Source organism: Carassius carassius, chromosome 15 (assembly GCF_963082965.1).
Source record: "Carassius carassius chromosome 15, fCarCar2.1, whole genome shotgun sequence".
NCBI classification, from domain to species: domain Eukaryota; kingdom Metazoa; phylum Chordata; class Actinopteri; order Cypriniformes; family Cyprinidae; genus Carassius; species Carassius carassius.
The window spans coordinates 18,240,369-18,263,167 of record NC_081769.1 but is presented as its reverse complement, the minus strand read 5'-3'; the positions used below and the strand labels follow the sequence as shown (position 1 = coordinate 18,263,167).

The following is a 22,799-nucleotide window of genomic DNA, read 5'->3' as shown; positions in this document are numbered from 1 at the left end:
ATTGAGTAAAATTTTCACTAAGTATCTGTACTTTCACTTGAGTAAAATTTTACACCTCTGGTGCAGTATTCAGAATATGCTCCACAGTAGTATGGGCATGCATTGTTTATTTTTTAATGTAATGCTCACTGAGTCCTGCAGAGGGCAGTATGTGTCTCAAAATACTGCAGTGTCCAGACTGCTCACATCTGCTTTCCGAGCCTCACTTACAAATGATCTTCCTTCATATCAGCTGCATTCCTGCTCATGCTGTGAGAAATCACTGTCGCACCCTGTTCATCACATCATATGCACATCCTGGAAATCACAGTATATATATATATATATATATATATATATATATATATATATATATTAGGGCCGGGACTCGATTAAAAAAATTAATCTAATTAATTAGAGGCTTTGTAATTAATTAATCGAAATTAATCGCATTTTAATCGCATATAAATATTTGACCTGAGAACAGTGAGAAGTAATTTTTTTTTCACATGGATTTATAGTATACCATTGAATAATGACTGAATACATAAGCTTAAGCAAAAAAATATTGTTTATTTTTGTTCAAGTCTAGCAGACCAGTGCAAATTTTGCCATTAAGTGTAGCAATGGCATATTTAGAAACAATTTAGAAATAGTACATTTCAGAAATTCAGGTAGCTTATAGGTGCTGGAACCTTCTGTAAACTGTTTTTAAGTAAAACACAATACTGTCAAGTACATTCAGAACATTGGAAACCCTGACTATTAGAAAACATCTCTCTGTTGCTTCAGAGGCCATAACATACTAAGTCCAACTCTCAATAACCTTGGCCAAAACAATAAAGAGTTAAACAAAGTGCCAGTTGCACCAACAAAATAATAAATAGTTCAACATAGTGTATCATTTAAAATAAAAATTTGACTATTTCTTACACTTCTCTTTCAGCCAGTTGCTGAGACAAACTAGCTTGTTCACATTTTCAGAGCTCAAGGCTGCCCTTTTCTTTTGAACTACGTTACCTGCCAGTGAGAAAAGTTACCTGCCAGTGAGAAAAGTCTCTGGCAAGGGACAGAAGTGGCAGGGCTGCCCAGATACTTGCGGGCCAGGGCAGAAAGCTGTGGATGGGCTCCCTCATGAGTGGACCACCACTGCAGTGGGCAGTCTGTCTCACTGATGGTGGGCTCTGCCCTGTAGCGGGCCAGAGCCCCGTTGGGACCCGCTTCATCCTCTGATTCAGAGTCTGAATTAAACAGCAGGAAGCTCCTCTTGATCAGCGATCATGGTTCGGGCACTGTCTGTTCCGATTGTGGTGACTTTTTCTGTGATTTCCCAGGCCTCTGCCACAGAATCAAAATCTCCTGCCACGTTTTCAGCAAAGTGCCTAGTGGTGGTCTTCTGGATAGTTAAGGCAAATGAGTGAAGACGCCACTTGACGTCAATAAAGTGTGCCGTCACACCGAAGTAATTTGAATTGCTTACCGAGGTCCAATGATCCCCAGTCAGGGCAACAAACTCGGCTTTCTCCAATAAATTCTCTTTATCTTCCTTTTCATCGTCATAAAGCTGCTGGACTCTTTTTGTCACTGTCTTTCTGGATGGCAGCTCGTATGTTGTGTCAGACGACGCAATCCGTAGTACATTTTGCAGGCCCTTATCTTCTACCACTCCAAGTGGTCTACAGTCGAGTGCAATCCAGTGAGCCAGGCCGTTGGTTATTTTTTCAGAAGTGGACTTAGTTACCCTGGTCCTTAAACCAGTCATCTGGTGGAGTGTGGGTTGGGTGTGGGTACTCGGGGTCGGGCTAACGTCCACGCTAGCTGCTATATGTTTTGCGTTAAGGTGATACTTGATGCTCGATGTGCTGCGGGGATATGCGAATTCCTTGTGGCATAGCTTGCACACAACCATGCTCTTATCGACGCTTCCATCCGTTCGTTTTTTATAACAAAATTACGGATTGCGTCGTCTGACACAACATACGAGCTGCCATTGACGTCAAGTGGCGTCTTCACTCAGACGAGACCGCTTTCTGCTTCTTCATTCATGTTCACTGTGGTTTGTTGTTGTCTGAAGTCATGAACGCTAGTTGGTGCTCCAGTATAATCGGTCCGCCGAAACTCATCAAGTGAGAAACGTTCCGCGGTGCAAAAATAAGTTATTGAAAATGCGGAAATTTTTTTGTGTAATTAATTAATCTTAATTAACGCGTTATTTTTTGTGTAATTAATTAATCTCAATTAACGCGTTGATGATGATGATGATGATGGATTGTATGATATTCCAGCATAACCTCTAAAACCTGCAGACCAGTTCCTGCTAAAAACAGAGAGCGGAATCTGTGGAATGGGGTGTGAATGAGAGCTGCCTGTTGATTAAGTACATACAAGGAAAATAACTTATACTTCATTTTTGGACTAAATAACTTTAGTCCTGCTGTAAAATTAATAATAATGTACATAGTGAAACTCCAGTCTTTGGTTTTCCACTCTTGAGCTTTAACATACGCCACATCACCATAATTATTGTATAAACCAGATGTGCAATCTCAGATTAAATTATTTTCTGTCCATAAAACAAGGAAATGGCTTTTCACACACTGAGACACATGACTTTTTAACTGTCATTAAGTCAAATACATTCAGACATGGCTTTGTCATTAATCTAGACCTCAGGTTCACCTTAGAGGGCCTTTTGTGAAAGAGATTTAATGATCCCTTTAGTTTGAGAGTAATTCTCTCTCTCTCTCTCTCTCTCTCTCTCTCTCTCTCTCTCTCTCAGAGTTAAAGCCAATTGAATTGAGAATATAACTGACCTCCAAAAATTAGCAATTTAGACAATTTGACTTAGAGATACTTAGGGATAAAGTGAAGAAATAAGAAACTTCTGTTTGTATTGAATGAATACAGAAGGAAAGAACATGATTGAATTTAGTTTGAAGTTTTCACTGGCTGATTATGGGCATTGATGATTGTGTGTTAAAAGAGGGGAATGAACAATGCAGGTTTGTACATCTTTCTAAAAATGTCAGTTGGCAGAGAGTATTCATCATTTTTTAACAGTGTAACATAGCAAAAGTAACACAAAGGAAAATGCCATTAATAATCCAAAACATTGTGTTCCTGTTTTACAGCTCTTAGAGATGACATATCAAGGTTTAGAAATGACTGATTTCATTCTCTGCTTAGAGTTCATGTTTTTATAGGTGTTTACATTAAAATAACTACCTCATGTAGATGATTGATTAAGATGTGTGCAAAACTGCATGTCTCTGACATTTTAAACGGATCACATTTCCTACTTTGGTTCTTCAGAAACAACTGTGTTCAGGTGAAAGGTCTTGTGGGCTGTGCTCATATTCCATTGTACTGGAGTGAGCTACTCGAAACTATTTGTCAATCTATTTAGTCTTCAAACTGGATTTCTAATCCACATCTAATGGCAACTTTGTAATACATCTGCTATTATAAGATTTAAAAGTTGCAAATATGACAACTGAAAAATCCCCATTGAATACAGAAGCTCACTGAAGGCCTCTATTCACACATAATTAGACCATATTTCCTACTTCTGCATTAAATTCAGAGTAACTCTGTGAAAGTGAAGTGACCTGTGCTCATATAGAGTTCAGCTGTCCTGCAGTGAGCGTCTGTACATCATGAGGAACTTTCAGTCTTCATATTTCCAACTACTGTATCTTCTAATAGCAGAATGTAAAGGTAAGTGTCTTTTACTTGAAGTCAAATTCCTTTAACCACCATACAAATGAGAAGTATGAATATTATCAATGTACTGTGGGTGTGTAAATGAGGCACGGTGTGACATGAATATGATCAATATCATTCATACGTTACATAATTCTTACTTATTTGGAAATTTCTGTTGACCTCAATTCTTAGTTGTTGTGCTAACAAATGAGTTGTGTTCTAGCTAAATTGTAAAGCAAGAAAGAATGTCATTAAGAACCATATTTGTTTTATCATTTTTTTGAATGTCCAGAATGTATATTTATATAAAATGTATATAAAAGTCAGTTTATTGATTTAATATTGTTATACACTTGCAACTAAGTGGATCATTTGAGAAAATTACTTGTTTTTTGATTGTAAACCTTGGTGGTGTTCTGTCTTTCCATGCCTCAGTTCTTTCAGGATGTCTCATTTCTCTTTTTAATTCCTTCTTAGCTCAAACAGAGAGACACTGCAAGCAGGTTCATCAGTTAAACACAAACTGTGTTCAGGGTGACAGCGTGACTATTTCTTGCCTGACCACAAGCCACCCACTGGAGTCTCTGACAGTCAAACTACACAAGAAAACCCAAGATAAAGACATCCTGATATATCCAGACTTCTCTCCAGGATCAGAGCGCCAGAGATGGTCTGTGAGGAAAGATGCTGGAAATGTTACACTTGATCTGAAAGACATCAGATTATCTGATGATGGCTTTTATGACTGTCAGGTCTACAAGGATCAGGACTGCCTTCAAGCCACTCGATTTAACCTGAGAATTATAAGTGAGAATGCAATTTTTCAAACAAGCAGCTAATAAGTTGTATTGCAGTGTTCTACTCTGAACTGTCAAAGTGCGGGCCGTGGGGAGGGGGGTACTGTTACAAACACGCCAGGTTCCACCTCCACGCAATCACTACACACGCCCTCACCGGAATACTAAGCACATCCACCTGATCCTCATCACCACCCAATCACCTCAGCACCATAAAAACCACACACACGCACTCAATCGATGTCCGGTCTCGTTCGCGACAAGGTTTTACCTGTATGCTAACTCTAAGGACTAACTCTTCTTCTACTTACCTCTCTCCAGCGATTCTCTGAAAATCCAGATCCCCAGTGTGCGTGTGTGTGGTTCACCTTCCTCCTCTGACGTCTTCACCCAGCCTGCACGGATCCATCCCTCACTCCACCCTACACTACCTGCTCCTCTGCTTGTGTCTGTTCAATAAACCATTCTGTCTGTTACTCCTCAGCCTCCCGAGTGATCCGTAACAACTTTTTAGATACATTTATTAATATTAGAATTTTTGAACACTTTCCACAACATTATTAGCCACAGGGAAGACCAGCGCCTGGATATGTGTGTGTATGTGCATGTTTGTTTATGTGCATATGTGTGATGTAAATAATCTATTCAAATGAAGTTTTGTTATTGCCTTTTCTTTTATTGATCACATGTTTCCAGCCTCTGCTGACAGTCATTTTGGGCAGACTGCAAGCAACACTCAAGAGTGCAACAGTGACAAATAATCTTACAGTAGTAGTGATGACAGTAATAGTAATGTCTCTGTGTCTCCTCATATCACTGACTGTCTGTGTCATTCTGTATTTTAAAAAACAAAGATGCAAAACCAACAGCCAAATTAAGTCCACAATTGTATCCCTGAAATGTATAACACTATAGTGTTGTCACTGTCAGAGCAATGGCTTATTAAAAATTAGTAGATGTTTCTTGTGCAACAGTAAGATGTGCTATTAGTATGTCAGAAAGTGAAAGATAAATGTAAAGTGTAATAAGGATTAATGTCAGAAAGAAACATGTTTAACCATAATGTTACTTTTATGCATGATTGTAAAGACTCTTATAGCACAGTTAAATGGCTGGTTCTCAGTATATTACTCCCATGTTGCAGAAGGTAAGTGACATTCATTTGAAATGTTTAAATGCATAAATAAAAATATCAATTTATATTACAATCTCTCTTTTTTATTGTTGTTGTTTTTTTTTGGACATGGTTTGAATTACCATTGTATTCTTTAACTGAACAAAACACAGCAACAATGACCACCTGTAAGTTAATTCAAATTATTATTTCTATACAAATGCTACACTGAAAATGTAACCTATCTGAATGGATTAAATTCATCTTCAGTTTGTTTAAAAATAATTTGCAGAATTTGCAAATGTAAACATTCTTCAAACAATATATTAACTGATTTTTCTTTAATAATGGCAGGTAGAGTCAAAATGAATTTTTGAACTTTATCTTCCAACAGTTGGTGCTGGACAATCAGAAGCTCCTGCATTTAAACCAGATGACATTTATGAAAGGTTAACACTGTGAAACTAATATTGGCATTTTTAAAAAAAAAAATACCTTTTCATGATGTCCAAGTCTTCTTTTTTTTTTTTTTTTAATCAGCATTTAGTAATTACATGGTTTCTCTCACAAAATGTAATAAAGGGGAACATCTTTTATACTCAAATAGTTCTGGGTGACACTCCTTGAGGCTCATTGTAATGGTTTTATGTTTTTATTGTTTTGTTTTTTTAATCCCATAATATGAAACTATTATATTGTCACGCTACTTTAAAACCTTCAGTTCTTTCAAACTTTTTAAAAAATATTCAAAATATTTCAAAATATTCAACTATAAGCCGGCTGTGACGGATTTGTTTTGTGAAGCACAGTCACAGGCTGATGATCTGATATCTAATCTGATGCAAGACTTAAAAAAAATAATGATAAAAATAAACATGATAGATTCCAGTGTCATCATAGCAGCAAGTTTATCAAGAACTCTCTGAATTATGTAGAACGTATTATGTAGAATGAAGAATGTAGTATTAACAATACACAGGGGTAGGGCTCATTTCTTGTGAAAAGCTTCTTGTGGTTTTCCGTGTTATCTATCACTGTCACATGATCATGGTTTTTTATTCTTTTTCTTAAAATATCATGGACAGATCTAATCATCATAGTCAAATAACATCATCTTCTGGTGCACTACCAGAAAAACAGATAACTTACAGTATATACAGCAAACACTCCATTAAATGCTGAATCTTTTTGTGCTTTACAAAGAGGAGTCAAAATCCACACCTTGAACACACAGAGTATAGTATCACTGATTTGTGCCAATCTGTGGAAAATTATTGCTTAATATCAACTGTTGCACAATTGCATGTACACATCGCTGAAACCATTTTTAAAAGGAGGGGTCGGGTTTGTCAGTGTAATGCCTCTGGCAAATTTTCATGAATGCTTTTTTCTGTTTATCACCTAACAAATTAAACAATCTAAATTTAAATACAATTTAAAGCTTTTGGAAGAACTTGTTGCATTTAGACATATTATTAACACAAATGGGATTGCTGTAAACTGATCTTTTACTTTTATATTATTTGAGAGACTTAAGAACCAGATATAATTTCGACTTCAGTTTTAATAGTTCATTTTGACTGCAAAATGATTCTTATAAATGAATGTTAATATGTAGATACATATCTACTTTAAATAGTTATAGTTATTATAGTTATAGTTATTAGTTTACTACAAAATCAAGGTAACAGTGATGACATTTTACAATCATCCTCTAAAAACAATGTCCTTCAAAACTTTACCCCTTTGAAAAGAATGACAAAGTGACAACGTTTTATTGATTTATAGAACAGTTCGTTGTTGTTAAAAGAGAAAACTGATAACAGGGGTGTGATGCATTGTTATACACACACTCATATGGGAGACACAAATGGTTTTGTATAAAACGACTCTTGGATTTATTTGATTTACTATTATGCTATTTATTATATAATTAAACAGAATTGATGCAGCTAAACAGCCTTGATATAGACATCTGAAGATAGGGATATATTTTGTTTCTCTGGACCACAGTGATGCAAACTTGTTAAATATGTACTTTCAGTATTCATCAAATTAATTACAGTGTGAAATATCAAATTATAGGACTTAAGAGATGGAATGGAGGTGAATGGTTATTACTCACATATAGGCGATTATACCTCACTTGAGTCTGATTTTCTTTTTCTCTATTATTCATAAATTAATTAAGTGATTGATTATTGTTATATACTTATTCATTAATTTTTTTCAATTATTTTTTTCTTTAATTCAGGTCTATATGGAGACACTAACGTCACATATAGGCTTATTTCCTTTACAGTTTTTGTTTTATTTTATTATATTTCTATAATCATCATCAGCATCATCATCATCATTTGTTGTCGATGTTGTTATTATTACTAGTTATCCAACAAATATCCAGCTAATTAATGTTTAGCTGTTAAAATTAAGAACTTTTATGCAGTTACACTTCATGTCCTTCGACTTGTCTTTTGCTTTTAAAGCGTGTCTGCAGACTTTCCTTAGGAAGGCCTAGGTCTCTCTGAAGAAACTGACTAACTTTTCAGTTATTTTCCATCAAATAGCATTGCTTAATTTTCCGTAACCTCGGGATAGTGGAATGAGATCGTGTCGCTCAGGTGTACACGCCACATGACGCTGTTCCCGCGGGCTGAGGCGAAACAAACGGAGAGAGTTGCCGAGGCAATGAGGTCACACGACAGATTTCATTCTGACGCTTTGTAACGACTCGTGAAACCTGCGAGAAGGAGGGAGGGAGGTAGGGAGGGGAGGAGTGTCTGACAGAACCGTTCAGCTCGCGGCGAGACCTGCGCCGTGGATATTTATTATTCAGCGTGACTGACGATATCAGAACACAACACACAACTGCGACGAGTTCGCACGCGCTTATCTGACGTTTTTCAGCTACTGTTGTCTTTTGAGTTTTTATACATTAAGCCAAAATGAATCGAATGGGGAGTATGTGCACATTTGATGAAATCAACCGGGATGACAGAATGGTATGTACCAATTATTCATTACTTAAGGTCTACTATCTCTTGAAAAAAAAAAAAAGTGTTTTTTAATTTGTCTGCATAGTTTTGCACCGGTCTGGTTGTTATCTGAAATAAAGTTACCCATACAATTATTGTCAATATATAATAGCCTATATGAATGTGGTTGAATAAGCACAAGTGAAATTGATTCAAATATGACTAAAATAGTTCGTTTTGAGTGGAAATGTTAACACGTGGTGCCAAAGGTTTCTGGGTCGTCTTCTCGTCATAAAAGAGAACTTTGATCCTCTGTAACGCATCTTCCTGGTCAAATATTAAATGAGCTACGTGTTCCCTCAAGCCTATTTACAAGGAACAGTGCTTCATTCATTTTTATAGTCAAAATGAAGTTTGTAAAGCCAAGTTAACTCAGTTTAAATGTGACCCTTTATTAATTAACACTATTTATAGTGGCAAGCTGCACGAACCCTCCTTTCCCTCCCTTTGCCCTTCTCTGTATACACAACAGATGCTTAATCTGGTTTAATGTCACTTACTTGATATTTGGCTTCCCTAATAACCTGTAAGAGGCATTTGTGCCAGCACAGGGGACAGTTAAGCCAAATACCAGCTGTGTCCATGTCTGTTCAACCAGTAGGCAACTGTATTTAAAAATTGTAATGGCAGGTTAGATGATTATTAACATGAGCTTTCCATCAGGTTGCTGGGCAGCCGTGTGCCCTAACTGGTTTTATGGCTTCACATAATATATATTTCATGCTTTTTGCATGCAATGTGGGCAAGAAAATACAGGACGTGAGACAGGGCTCAAGTATTTGCTTGATTGTGGAAGGTTTCCTTCCTTTTTAACAATATAGTCATTCAGACTGATTCAAAAGTCTGGTTTGATAATGCACCATATTGTAGCCTATGTTTTTCAGCAGCCACTGTTTTTAAAAAAAAAAAAAATTTGCTATTATGAGAACAGGACATCATTCAACAGGAAGCTCTTTAATGGACTTGTCATGCATCACAAGGTCAAAGACCATTTGAGATGCATTTTTTTGGAGAGTCATGCACTTACAGATTACTTTTAACGAATCCATGTAGTTCTCTATTAGATCAGGGTAATGAAAACTTGGTAACACTTTAGTGTATTGACCAGTTCTCACTATTAATTAGTTACGTAATAGCATGCCTATTATTAACTTATTGGCTGTTTATTATTAGTCTACTTATAAAGCACATATTCTGCATGACCATCCTTAATCCTACCCAATACCTAAACTATACCTATTAAGTATTAATAAGCAGCAAATTGTGAGTAGTTAATAATAGCAACTGAACCTTAAAATAAAGTGTGGTTACACTTTTTCACTTTAATACTTAGAAACTGATTTGGAGATGATGACAAACTCTCCCTAACAACAACAAAAAACTCCCTGTTTTTTATATGAAGTAAAAGCCAACAAAATGTTTTTTTTTTTCAAGATTAACCAAATGATCTGTGGTTATGTAAGGAATTCCTGCTTAAAAAAAAAATTAAACCATTGCTCAACCTGCTGTGTAAGTATATTTACTCTCTCTCTACTCCATCTACTCTATATATTTTGTTTATTTACTGCTCCCTTGATCAATGCTTTTTTTCGCTTTTGGCGTAGGCTTGGGAGTCAAACAACAAATATTTACCTTAAAACTTATATTTACTCACTTTTTATGTGGCTTGTGTGAAAGTACAAATTTTGCCTCTCTCATCAAGTTCATATTATGAAGCAGATTGCACTGATGATAGCCCTCTGTGTGTCTCTGTTATTTATGCTGGGGTAATAAAGAGTACATACAATACAGTAGTTACAAATATGCACACTATGTGAAAGCTTGGTTGTGTGGCCTTGGGGTGACAGAGTTCCACAGGACACAGCGGTGAAACAACATAAAGCCTCCATCCCCAAGTGTGGGATGAGAAATTTTCGATTTGACGATAATGACTTTTGGCGTTACTTATTAACTTAATATTTTCTTAAAAAAAAAAAATCCCAATTCTCTTCATTCTAACATGATTAATGGTGCTATCATTAATGTTTCAGTTCACTCAGATTCAGTTTTTGTGTAAAGTCACAATTGTCTATATTCAGTCTCAGGTTTCCAGCAGCTATTCAGATTTCTCGCGTGACCTATACTTCTTACCGAGTTAAAAATGCTTGTGTGATTAGCCGAGTCTTTTGTCTGTCTCTTTGAGAGGGCCAGAGGCCTGTATCCAATGACACATTCCACTCACGACTCTCATACAATCCCCCTATGTTCCCTCTCTTTTTCAACCATCCTTTCTCTATGTCCTGTCTCTCCTGAAGCTCTTCTCGTTCTCTCTCTGCTTTGTACCTTACACCTGCGTTCAGGTTTCACTCTGACCTGGTTTGATTTCCAGTGAACAAACACCTTGCGCGCCATCTCTCTCCATCTCTTATTAATCATCTATTTGTTTTCTTAATACCCTGGTGCCAATGCCAATATGCAAATCTCACAGAGCACTTATATAATCTCTAAATAATGACCTCTCCTGTCAGTCAGAGACTTTGCATGCATATTTGTATGCATGTTTAAATGTCCATTTGAAAGAGAGATGTCGTGTTATCAGAGTTTTGGTATTTGATGCTCTGTTGTAATGAATAACCTGTTCTGATGCCCAGAGCATAATCCTTACAAACTTCTTTCCAAATAGATTTTTTTTAATCCTCTCCCATTACAGACATGAAAACTGTTTTGTGCTTGGTGCGTGTCATTTTGCAGGTGTGTGTTGTGTCTTTGTTTTTCTCTTGGGTTGAGGTGTGGGGTTGAACTTGACTGATCTCGAACTCTCTAAATGCTGCTTTGCCTTCTGTGGAAACACCCGATTCGCACACAGTCACAGGACTTCACTGCAGTAGTGCCTGTAGATTTGTTCAGGTAAATGTATTAAGGCATAATTCATTGACTTTGAATTAGTGTAGAATCCTAAAGCACCTTTTGTCGATTTTGTTGTGGTTTTGTTGAAACCGACTATTCTGTTGCCTTAAATCGAGTCTGTCCGTCTTCCTGCTGCGGTGTCGTTGTTTTGTCTCATTTATGGGATTACGATAAGTGTGTTGTTTTGGCCAGGTGGGTTGAGGTGTGGCTGTGTTTTGTCTAGTGATTTAGTAAGTGGTACAATAGTAATGTTACTCAGACAGATTGCGTTTACAAACCTGCATCACAGACTAATAATGTAATACGTCTTTGTGACATGTAATACAGTGGTGTGTAACTTCCAGCTTTACATGGAATGTTTTTGACAAAACATGTTGATTACATGTTGATTACAGAGTGTGCTGTGGTCATTTGGTGAACTGTATAGAATCATGCTTATCTTGTTTTGTCTTGATCATGACTTAATATTTGCCTGATCTCGAAATTACAACAGATGCTGTTGTAATTGTGTCTTGATTTTAGACAAAAGACTGGTCAGCTGCAAAGAATTCAATCGACATCTGTCAAACATCATTCTGTAAACATACAGACGTCCTTTTCCCTTGAGATGGCTGGCTGAACTCTGAACCACATGCTCAGAGACATTATAGACTCAATGTTGTAGCCTCCTCCTTTAGTGTCAGACACTGATTTGGAAGTGCTTTATCTCTGACAGAGCTACTTCACATATACTGGAGTCAGTTCCTGATCAAAGTAAATCTCACAGCTCTGACTTTTTTCATAGAATTGCAAGAAAAATGTGAGAATGTTTTTTTTTTTGTATGCATTATGCAAATACATGTTTAGAGATTTAAACTCAGGCCTAAAAAAAAAAAAAAGTTTGGTTCCGGTTGGTTGTCAGTTGAGGTCATTGGTCGGTAGGGATTTTTTTTTTTTTTTAATTTATTTTAATTTTTTCTCCAGTGGCAGTTTTACACACACACACGCGCGCGCGCTGATTTTAAATGTGTGTACCGGTACTTTTACGACAGTGATTCTGTATTCCCGTTTAAAGTCTGTTGTTGCCATAGACACGCAAAACGCACACACACACACAGAAAGCCTTCGCGGGAGTTTGACAGGCGATCTCATAGTAGATTAACATGGAGGATTTGAACTTGAAAAACGGAGTGTACAGACATCTTTTTGTAGTCAAACAACATTCTTTGTTATGTTCATTTATGTGGTTTATTTGATTTTGAAGCAAGAGACGATCAGTTAGTTTTAACTGATGATCTAACTTACAGCGATCTGTTCGACACATTCAAGAGCCACAAAACGGTATTTATTGTTTACATTTCTTTAAAAAAAATGACCACATTTGAAAGGTGAAATAACCAAATGAGACTTTGTTTCATATTAAAAGTAAGCTGGTAATGTTAATGTCCTGTCTGTCAGCATGTTGTCAGTGCCCTCTCTGTTCCGCGATATATTGTTGACTCCCCCCCCCCCCCCCCCCCGTGTTTCTCTTAATGTTACGATTTCCAAACCTTAAGTTATAGCTCACTTTAGGAATTGACAGTTAAAGGGTTTTGATGCAATACTTAATGGTTTTTAACGGATTACTTAAGTGTAAAACAGCATTTAAAGGAAACTGTAATTTAATTAACGATGTGTGAAAGACCGTTCTTCCCCAGTCTCATAAAATAAATTTGGGTCGCACATAAATTGACAGGGTCGGTCGGAAACCGGAACCAAACAATTTTTTTTTTTTAGGCCTCAGAACAGTGAGACATCAACTTGCAAATCTGATAGGTAAACTCAAAATTGTGAGATATAAATTCAGAATTGTGAGATAAAAACTCTTATCGATAAAAAATCATAGGAATAGAAGTATACTTGATTACTTAATCACATAATGTAATAGAATTTCATTTACTATAGTAATTTGCCTTTTATTGTATCTCATATTCTGTCTCATTATTACCTATTACTAGATGATCACGAAGGGATGATATAGTAATAGGTAATAATAATAATTTGCAGTATTGTTATGAATCAATTTAACTAAAACAGTCATCTGCCATTATACCCCATAATCACTGTTCACCTCCTATTTTATTTTCCTTTTTATTTGTAACAAACTGGTCTCTTGGCTTCTATACCCACATTATTTGTACCCTAATATTGCAAAAAAAAAATACCTGCCCTAATAACAGTAAATATGAATCCCATCTAATCTAATACCAATTGTGTCTCGTGTGAAAGTGTAAATGTCCTCTGTCCCCTTTGCTCTGACTTTTTAGACTCTTGATCTTCGCCCCAGTGATGACCATTTCACAGTCGGACTGGGCCTGTCTCACACATATTTAATAAACATGTCACAGTTTGTGCACGCTGTCTACCACACTCACACTTTCAGAAACTCTTGTCCCACTGTGACTTACACAGACTACTTTTAGAGTCAGTAGAATGTTCTGGATTTCTGCATGGACACACAAAGCCAGCTGTCCAATGTTGACTGTTTTACATATTTCATCAGATTATGTTCTTGAATACCATATACGGTTGTTCAGTTAAACTTCTCTTCATTTGGTTATGTGGAAGTTATCTTTTGTACTGTATGAGTGTTGTCTTATGAGTGTTTCGTCTCATCTGTTTGTGTGGTTGCCAAAGCTGTATAGTCTCTGCTCTGTCTCTTCCTGTGTCCAACAGACATAGTTTATGTTGTTGATGGGTGTCCCGGTTGTCATGGTGATATTCCGTTCTGCGCTGGAACGCATTGTTCCGTTTAGATTTGTGGCGTCCCACCTCCATCTTTGTGACGATTTAAATTTACATTCAAACACAAAGTTTAGGCGAAGCCTGCAAGGCTCAAGAATTTTCCAGAAGCTGAGGAACCAATCAAATCAGACTTTGTATATATCCTAGATACTGGACTGTAAATGCCTTTCGCTTTCACATTAAGTATCCACAGACCTCCCTGCCAAACTTTAATGGGCAACTGGCCTCCAGTCAGTCTCTCTCTCTCAGAGGGCATTACTCAGTTTCTCCTCCCCACATGTTCCTCTCATCCACAAAGCTCCCACCCTTTTGCTTTCTATAACGGTCTCTTTGTTGCATCCCTCTCTCACATTTGTGCTTCTCTTCATGTCGTTATTCAGAACGGTCACAGAAAGCTCAGACTGACTCTCCACGAGCAGAACCAGAACCAGAACCAGCACCAGCCACCTGCCGCAGATAAGGTACATGTCTTTCTTTCTAGTTTCTTTCTATTTTACACATAGTCAAATAGAGATGGTCTAGTCTTGACATGTTCAGATATCACATTCAGCTTCGGATTCAGTGTTTTTAAGCGTTTATGTATGATTAAAAAATTTATTTCGTGTTTTAGACCATGGGAAGGTTTTAGAAGAATGAAAAAGTGCCTGTTTGAAACCATTCCTGCACTAAATCTCTGATGTTTATGCTTTAGCTGAAGTTATGCCAGAATGTTCTAGTATAACACCGGGACAATGTTAGTATTATTGAGCATGACCTAAATATATGTTGAGTATGTATTTATATTTAGATCTGTTTATTCATATCAGTGACTATCTGCTTAGTCATCTATTTTTTTTAAAGACATTACATAAAATGTAAATTAGTCTAATCTGAATATGAAAAGTAAGACTTATTACCTATTTTCTAAATGCTAGTTGTTCAGACTGGTTTGCTGGCCAATGATACAGTATTGCATGTTTTAAAGTTGTGTATTGTATGCTTATCTCTACTGTTGTTTATGAGCTGATTATTTCTGGTTATGTTGTGAGTGATTCTTTAGAATCAGATCGGATTAACTTCAGTGGAATTACCCCCACCCCACACACACTCCCCTTGGTCCATTTCCCTCTGTCTGTCTGTCTGCCAAAGCTCTATAAACACAAGGAACATGTGGCTGTGTTCCAGGGGACGTTCTTGTAGAACCAAAGGCTCATTGTTTCAGACTCCAGAAATTGCATAACTTTCCATGTCCCTTTTGCCACATTCTGCACCCATTCCTCCTCTTCAGGGGTTTCCTGCTACTCTTTGTGTTTTAGAGTTATTTATACTTATTGTTTAGAGGAAGCTTTTGTTTTCTGCATGCCTAGATGCCGATGTAATTGTTGATTCTGAGAAAAAAATTAAATTGGAGTTCAGTTCTTAATTGGAAATATAGATGAATCATATAAAATATTTTTTGCTGTATTTTGTGTCGAAATAATTATGTAAATTATAGAAAACTAAGACATCATACTACTTTAATGGGTAGAAGTCCTCCTGATCAAGCCTTTAACTGTTGCATGACATGAAGGTGAAGTTAATAACACATGAATGCAATAGGGATCTAATATGGATTTCTAATGTCATTCCAGCCAGTTGGCAGAGCGTTTGCTTTGGTACAACCAACCTTTGAGAGACAGCCATTGAAGTCTGATTTGATCAAGCAGTCTGAGGACCAGGGCGAGGTCATCAAGGTGGGTCTCTCTTTATAACATTATTATTTATATTTCATTCAGGCCCTTGTTGAAATAAGCGATGTCAATGCCCATGTTTTTAAAACATTTGTGTTTACTTGTCAGGTATATTTGGAAGACCGCAAAGAGGCACAAGCCAGACACCAACAGAGTCTAAAGATGCTTTCAGAGGAAGTTTCACAAATACAGGAGGTCAGAGCAAAAAATCCTCAGTATCATTTCCCACTTTTCTATGTTTAAATGTTTCAGAACATGTGTATTAATACTGTTATACTGTGTGCAGGTGAGATACTGTCTGAAAAACCTCAGAGAGCAGATGGCAGCTAAAAGTCACAGGACTGAACATAAGGTGAGACAAAAAACACAGTCAGAATATACTTCTTTTAAGCTATATTAATAATAAAATGTTGACTAACTCTTTTTTTCTCACCCTCAGCTGGTGTTATCTGGTCCCAGAAAAGTTAATGGCACTCATTCAGCACTAACAAAGGCCCTAAACGGTTTAGAGAGACAGGTGAGACATTGACCGTATGTGCAATATTGCTTAGCACACACACTTGCAGGTTATCAGTCGATACTGGATATTTAATAGTGCATGCTCATTTTCCCTATTTTTACATTTAGAGGACCTTTATTGCCATTAAATTCTAAACAGTATTTTCTAAACTGTAAAATGTAATCTTTAGCAAATATGTAAATGAATACAAATTTTCATACTGTAATTTTTTATATTGTGATGCCTAAATTCACTTTTAGTATGTGAAACAACTGCAAAGTTGTTGAATGTAAGCTTTGGCAATTATCGAAATAAAAAAAAATTCATACATACTACATATAGCATTTAAAACAGTGGATTTTAGCATTTAGTGTATTTATTTTATGATTTAGTTTGTATTTTTATTTTATTTCATTTTATATAATTCTATTTATACAGAGAAAATAGCACCAGATTTTTATATCTGCCATTTATTTGTTATCAGCCACAACATGGCAATAATTATCAACTTATTAAAACAAAATGTCAATATCGGTCAGCCTTCATTTTCATAGATATTTCATAACAAAGATATTTTCTGTTCCCCTAAACCCAAACCTACTCCTCACACAAACCTGTACAAATTATTCGATTTAAAGTAAGACATGATTTATGAGCAATAGTAAAGAACATTTCAGTTGTTCTACAAACATCTATTTGAAATGACCAGCATGCTTCAGTTCAGCTAAGTTATATAATATACAGTTTAAAAAATATCTGTATCCCTTGGGTGTTAATTAGGTAATTGCTTATTCACACCTACATTACAAATCTCAACAATCTGTTAGCACACAACACATAAACAAAGCCACAGTGGTAAACACCCATTAGTATTTATGTCATCCAGGAGACAGGAATTAATTCACCCAGGAAACCAAACGAAAATGCACAGCTCAGGGAACACGTTAAACCACCTGCAATAATTATCCGTGGTTCTTTATAATCTACGGTTTTTGTTTAACAGGTTTATCACATTCTTTAAATTCTTAGCTTTTGTTGCTTGGTGAAAGTAAATGTGGCAGCAGCACATTCTTTTTTGGATTGAATAGCGTGGATTAGCCTCCCAACGGGATGTGTGCTTCTGGTTAGAGCAGGAGAGCGGGTGGAAGAGCTGAGCTACAGTATGACAGCGTACATCAGTATTTTACTGTTAGAACACACACCCTGTTGACGCACACACAGAGAAGGCCCCTCCCTCTTTCTGTCTAACTTACATTATCCTCTTGCTTTCACACACATCTATAAATAAGTACTGGGAGAGATGTGGGCGTGTATCACATAGACATAATTTGTAATTTGTTATAATTTTGTAATTTGGAACTGTGGGATAGTGAATTGGTTCAAAAATGAGTACGGTTTGCTACTTTTTTTTTTTATTGCCTAAACTGCTGAGTTGCATAGATAATTCAAAACACATGTGAGAACTACATGAACACACATTTGACTGTAACCAAACAAATTCCAGATTCTTTGCATTAAAGTTTTGTCACTTTATTCTCTCTCAGGATAGTATGGATGAACAGGAAAAAGAGAAGATGAGGGAGGCCAGTAAACGTCTGTATGCTCAGCTCCAAGAGGCCGAGAAGAAACACCAGGAGGAGAGAGAAAAACTGCTGGTTAGTCACTTAGCATGCACCTTCCATCATCTGTTTCTTTCTTAAAATATAAGGATCCTAATGAGAGCACTCAAAGGACCCTTTGTTAGATTGTCTTCAGAGAAGGTGAGAGGTGAGTTTTACTATGCAGTGCCAGACATTCCTGCTGGGCATCTGGGTCAGATCCAGGTTGGGAAAGAACAGTGTGTGCAGGGGTGAGAGCACACATTCTTTCATGATGATGTGCAGTTTCCTAATCGGCTACTGCTTGTGTCTTATGCGTCATGGATTTCAGTGTTAAGCAAACAGCGGATGTCTAAATGAGGCAGTGAAAAATTAAACTGCTTGAAACTTTTAATCTTTTTCAACATCCTGAAACTTTCTCTGTTTACAAAATGTAGGTGTCGCAACAAGTTGTTATAAATTAAATCTTTTTTTACTGATAAGCTGGTCAGGACTCTGATAGAGGGGTCTTATATCATACTGAAGTTGTTTACTCTTTCTCCTTTTCCTTTTCCAAAATGTTGCTTATAGTGACATATAAATAAATATCAGTTGACCAGTCAGAATTAAGTATTGCAGAAAGATAACAGCTAAACATAAATGTCTTATGATGGAGTTTTTCTTTGTTGCTGTAGGCGGAGGCACAGCAGTATAAGCAGCAGTTATCTGAGCAGAGCGAGTATCTGAAGAGGGTTCAGCAGAGCAAAGAGCAGCAGGATCAGCAGATCGAGGATCTGCAGCGTCTCATGGGCGGTATGGAGCAGGAGAGCTCCACCCTCAGAGACCAACTCATGACCAAAGAAGCCGAACTCCTGCAGCTGCGTGAACTGAGGGAGGAGGGCCATGTAGGGAGAGAGAGGTAGGGGACATGATGCATGTATATTTTACAGATTTTGTCATGTTATGTTGCCTTTTTAACTTTAAGCATCATTTGGGTTTTGCTATAAACAGTCGCTTAATCGTTTGATAGGTTAGAAGAGCTGGAAAAGGAAAATGCTATTCTGAAAGAGAAGATTCATCACTTGGATGACATGCTCAAGAGTCAACAGAGAAAGTTGCGGCAAATGATTGAACAGGTACGTGTTTATGCACACAAAGGCAGACTCTCATGCAAAGTTTTGTCTTGTTTGGTGCACTTGCTAACTCAGGCTTTCCATCCGTGTTTCGTCTAGCTTCAGAACTCACGCATGGTGATTCAGGAGAGAGACAGAGTGATCAGAGAGTTGGAGGAAAAGGTGGCCATGCTGGAGGCAGAGGTCAGTCCACAGGATATAAACAAACATGATTCCCGGCAATTCAGTTCAGATTCCTTTGAATGATTCAGGTTCCTTAACGATTCATTTACTGCAGAGTTCAGTCAGATCATTGCCCTTAACTACACTACTTAACTACTGGAAAAAAAAATTGGTGTAGGAGAAACCATTTTTAAAAAATTGCTTGTACAATATTGTACAATTTGAATTTAACAAAAATTTTAAGCAGAAAGACTAAAATTTTAATTTCTTGTACCCAAATAATATATTTTTTATTTTTACAACTTTAGTAATTACAGTGTATGTATTAAAATATTAAACAAAGTGTTAAAATGTGATTCATTAATAAGCATAATGCATACTGTAGGCTGTATTTGATTGATTCACTAAAAAGAGTCATTCATTCGGGAATCTGCACTGGTTGTGCTGTGTGTGTTTTATTCACTTAAAGTGGTGGCCAAAATGATTAGAACACTAGTATTTTCACCATATAAAAAAATGGTTTTAAGTCACTTATTTCTGTCCACAAACTGAGATAGACTAAATCCAAAAGAATTGTGGCGACATCTCCTAGATGCTTCAAGAAACCTACCTGCAAAGCTATAGTACTTTTAAATGGCTTAGGCACTTGTGTCAAAAATAAATTTTCTTTTTCAATTAACTTCTATTACTAAATTAAATCAACATTTGGCGTGAGCATCCTTAGCATTTAAAGCAGCTTTTGCCCTTGGTGCACTTGCACATAGTTTTTCAGGTAGTTTTGAAGATAGGTTTCTTGAAGCATCTTGTAGACGCTGCCACAGTTCTTCTGGATTGAGTCTGTCTCAGTTTGTTCTGTTTCTTCATGTTATTCCAGACAGACTGGATGATGATCAGATCAGATCTCTGTGTGCAGCACTGGCTGTTGTCAGAGAAACGTATCACTAGATTATTACAATTAATGGCAAAATGAATGTTTGGAAATGTAAACTGATATTTCCTAATGATACACTACAGCAAAAGATAGAAATAACTGACTTTAAATCATTTTTGAAAGATGATGATAATACTGCTGTTCTTATAATTGTGGCCACCAAAAAAAGAACCGATCCTTTAGAGTCATTTATTCAGGAATCGGACTAAACTTGTTATACTGTTTTTTCACTAAAATTAACCAACTGATTTGAGTCTTTTAGATTTGATATTTTAAACCATTTCTGAAAAAGAATCAGTTCTTGGTTCCTAACCTTAGTTCTTCTTAATTATTTTCCCTAATCATAATTTTCATGAAAATGCACACAAATGTTTCTTTTAAATATAATTAATTTTACCACGTACAAAGCGATTAGTAAACTCACCCTTTAATCATTTCATGAATGTTTCCTGACGTCTGACCTTTGTGAATGTGCTCTGCTTACAGAACAAACAAATGCGTGATCAGATGGATTACTACCTGGGGAGTCAAAGGTCAAACTCATACCTGCCATCAGACAGCAATGCGCAGATTGTCTACAGGTACATGCAAATGATCCCGATAGCTACAGGCAAAAAATGTTATGCAAATAGCCACAAATGTTTGATAACGGACATATAAACCCACACATTCAAATTCAATTAATGTCTTCTGCACAGCAAACCACTGAGACCATCCACCCAGACCAACAAGAGCCTCCCCTTCATCAAGGTCATTGAAATTAAATCATGAACATTACCACAGCAACATCACAGCTCTGTTATGACAACCACACTATCCACAGTGCAGAGGAATACTAGCAACCTAACCATCACAGACGTTCACTAAATGATATGTTATTGCTTTAGTGTCTAAAAGCCTTTTCTGCAAGATTACTTCTAACAGTGCAGAGTTACTGTAATTGCCATTATTACATACTCTGACTATGAATTATCCATGTAGATTTGACAGGCCAGGGACTGTTAAAGAGCATATCCATTAATATGAAGACAAATGAAGAAAACAAATGAAGAACTCATCTTTGCATTATTCTGAGAAAAGGGCTTCTAGATGGATTCTGGGGGTATTTAGGTATTTATTTGAGGCTGGCCCTCTGAAGTCGATGTCTTTCACTCAACATTAACAGACAGACAGATTGTGTTGCTAAACACCCTCATTGAGCTCTCATTATCTCTCGTAATCTCCTTCGGTATTAGCTCGGCTAAACTTTAGTGGGTTTCTGAGTTCGCAGAAATCACAGATGAAAATCTGTTAAAATTATAGAGACAATGGATGGGGACCTTTTTTATTTATTTTTTTAAGAAGGACAAAGGTATGTGAATTAAAGGAGGATGAAGGATTTTTGTATCTATTTGTAAAGGCAGGAAATGTTTTTCTGTGGTACTGTTGCTATTGCTATTTTTACAATAATTCAGCTCATTCATAACTGATGATGAAAGAACTGAAGGTCAAGTAAGTCAAGTTCATCATGAAACAAAAAATGCTACAAATATTTATATTTGCTCTACATGCTTTTCTCAACCAAAGAGACACACAGCAGGGAGAATCCAGTGACTCAGCTCCAATGAAAAACAAAGACGTCTTGTGAGTGTTTCATAAGTTTGAAAGAATGTAACGCTTGTCCTCCAGTGAGCCAGACCAGTTCAGGCCAGTAGGGCACGGTGTGACCTCTGTTATCCAGTCCAGCCAGCCTCTCCAGCACAATCTACAGTTGCTCAGATATTTCCAACATTCAGTAAACCGGTTTTATAACACCTAGTTAAAGAAGTGATGCGATTGCACCTGCTCTCCTCAAAGTAATATCATGTGAACCATTAATAATACCACAGCAGAGATTATTTATGCTTTGTTTATTTCATTTCTGGGCAGGGCTGTGTTGAATAATGCACTTCATAACCATGTCTATCCACCTTCACATTTGTAGATAGTGTGTATATTTTCTCTTTGTGTGAACTTTTAACCATATGTGAATTTCTTAGATAGGCTTTATATTAGCATGTAACATCTTTTGTTATAATATTTTTGTAGTAAAAATGAGTGGTTTGCAATGCTTGAATGAATGGCATCTTGTATATTTAAATAAATGAGTTTCATGAATGTTATTGTTTTTGCCTAGCCTTTTCTGAGTCTGCAACAGAATGTGGTTTATGGTTATATGGTTAGTTTTATGGCATCATAAAAACAATTAAATATATACCCTATGAAATATACCGTTATTTTATTCCCCTCACATTGCTTGTCCCCATATTTTATCTTCAAGTTCCCAATAGATATCCTACTGTGGGATATTACTCTTTAGCAATTCTGCATTAAATTGATAGTAAGTCATAGTAAATACATTTAAAATGGAACAGCGTCATATACTATTTCACATTAACGCTTTTCTTTTGAACTTTGTATTTATCAAATAATTCTGGGGGAAAAAAAGTATCATATATGAATCAGCTCAACCGTTTTAAACTTTGATAAG

The 22,799-nt window shown here is 36.5% G+C and overlaps 1 protein-coding gene across 2 annotated transcripts; it reads left to right on the top strand.

The window, feature by feature from the left end:
* Nucleotides 1-8,407: 8,407 nt before the first annotated feature.
* On the top strand, nt 8,408-21,626 carry LOC132158351 (tuftelin-like). 2 transcript variants are annotated; one of them, XM_059567729.1, is made up of 12 exons: nt 8,408-8,597; nt 14,660-14,740; nt 15,890-15,991; nt 16,097-16,183; nt 16,275-16,340; nt 16,428-16,505; nt 18,032-18,142; nt 18,760-18,983; nt 19,095-19,200; nt 19,297-19,380; nt 20,777-20,871; nt 20,989-21,626. In XM_059567729.1, the coding sequence occupies exons 1-12, from the start codon at nt 8,541-8,543 to the stop codon at nt 21,059-21,061; spliced, it is 1,164 nt and encodes a 387-aa protein (XP_059423712.1). In that variant the 5' UTR covers nt 8,408-8,540; the 3' UTR covers nt 21,062-21,626. The 2 variants fall into 2 exon arrangements, with proteins under 2 accessions (XP_059423712.1, XP_059423711.1); XM_059567728.1 differs by lacking the exon at nt 8,408-8,597 and having other exon boundaries at nt 14,477-14,740.
* The last annotated feature ends 1,173 nt before the right edge of the window (nt 21,627-22,799 follow it).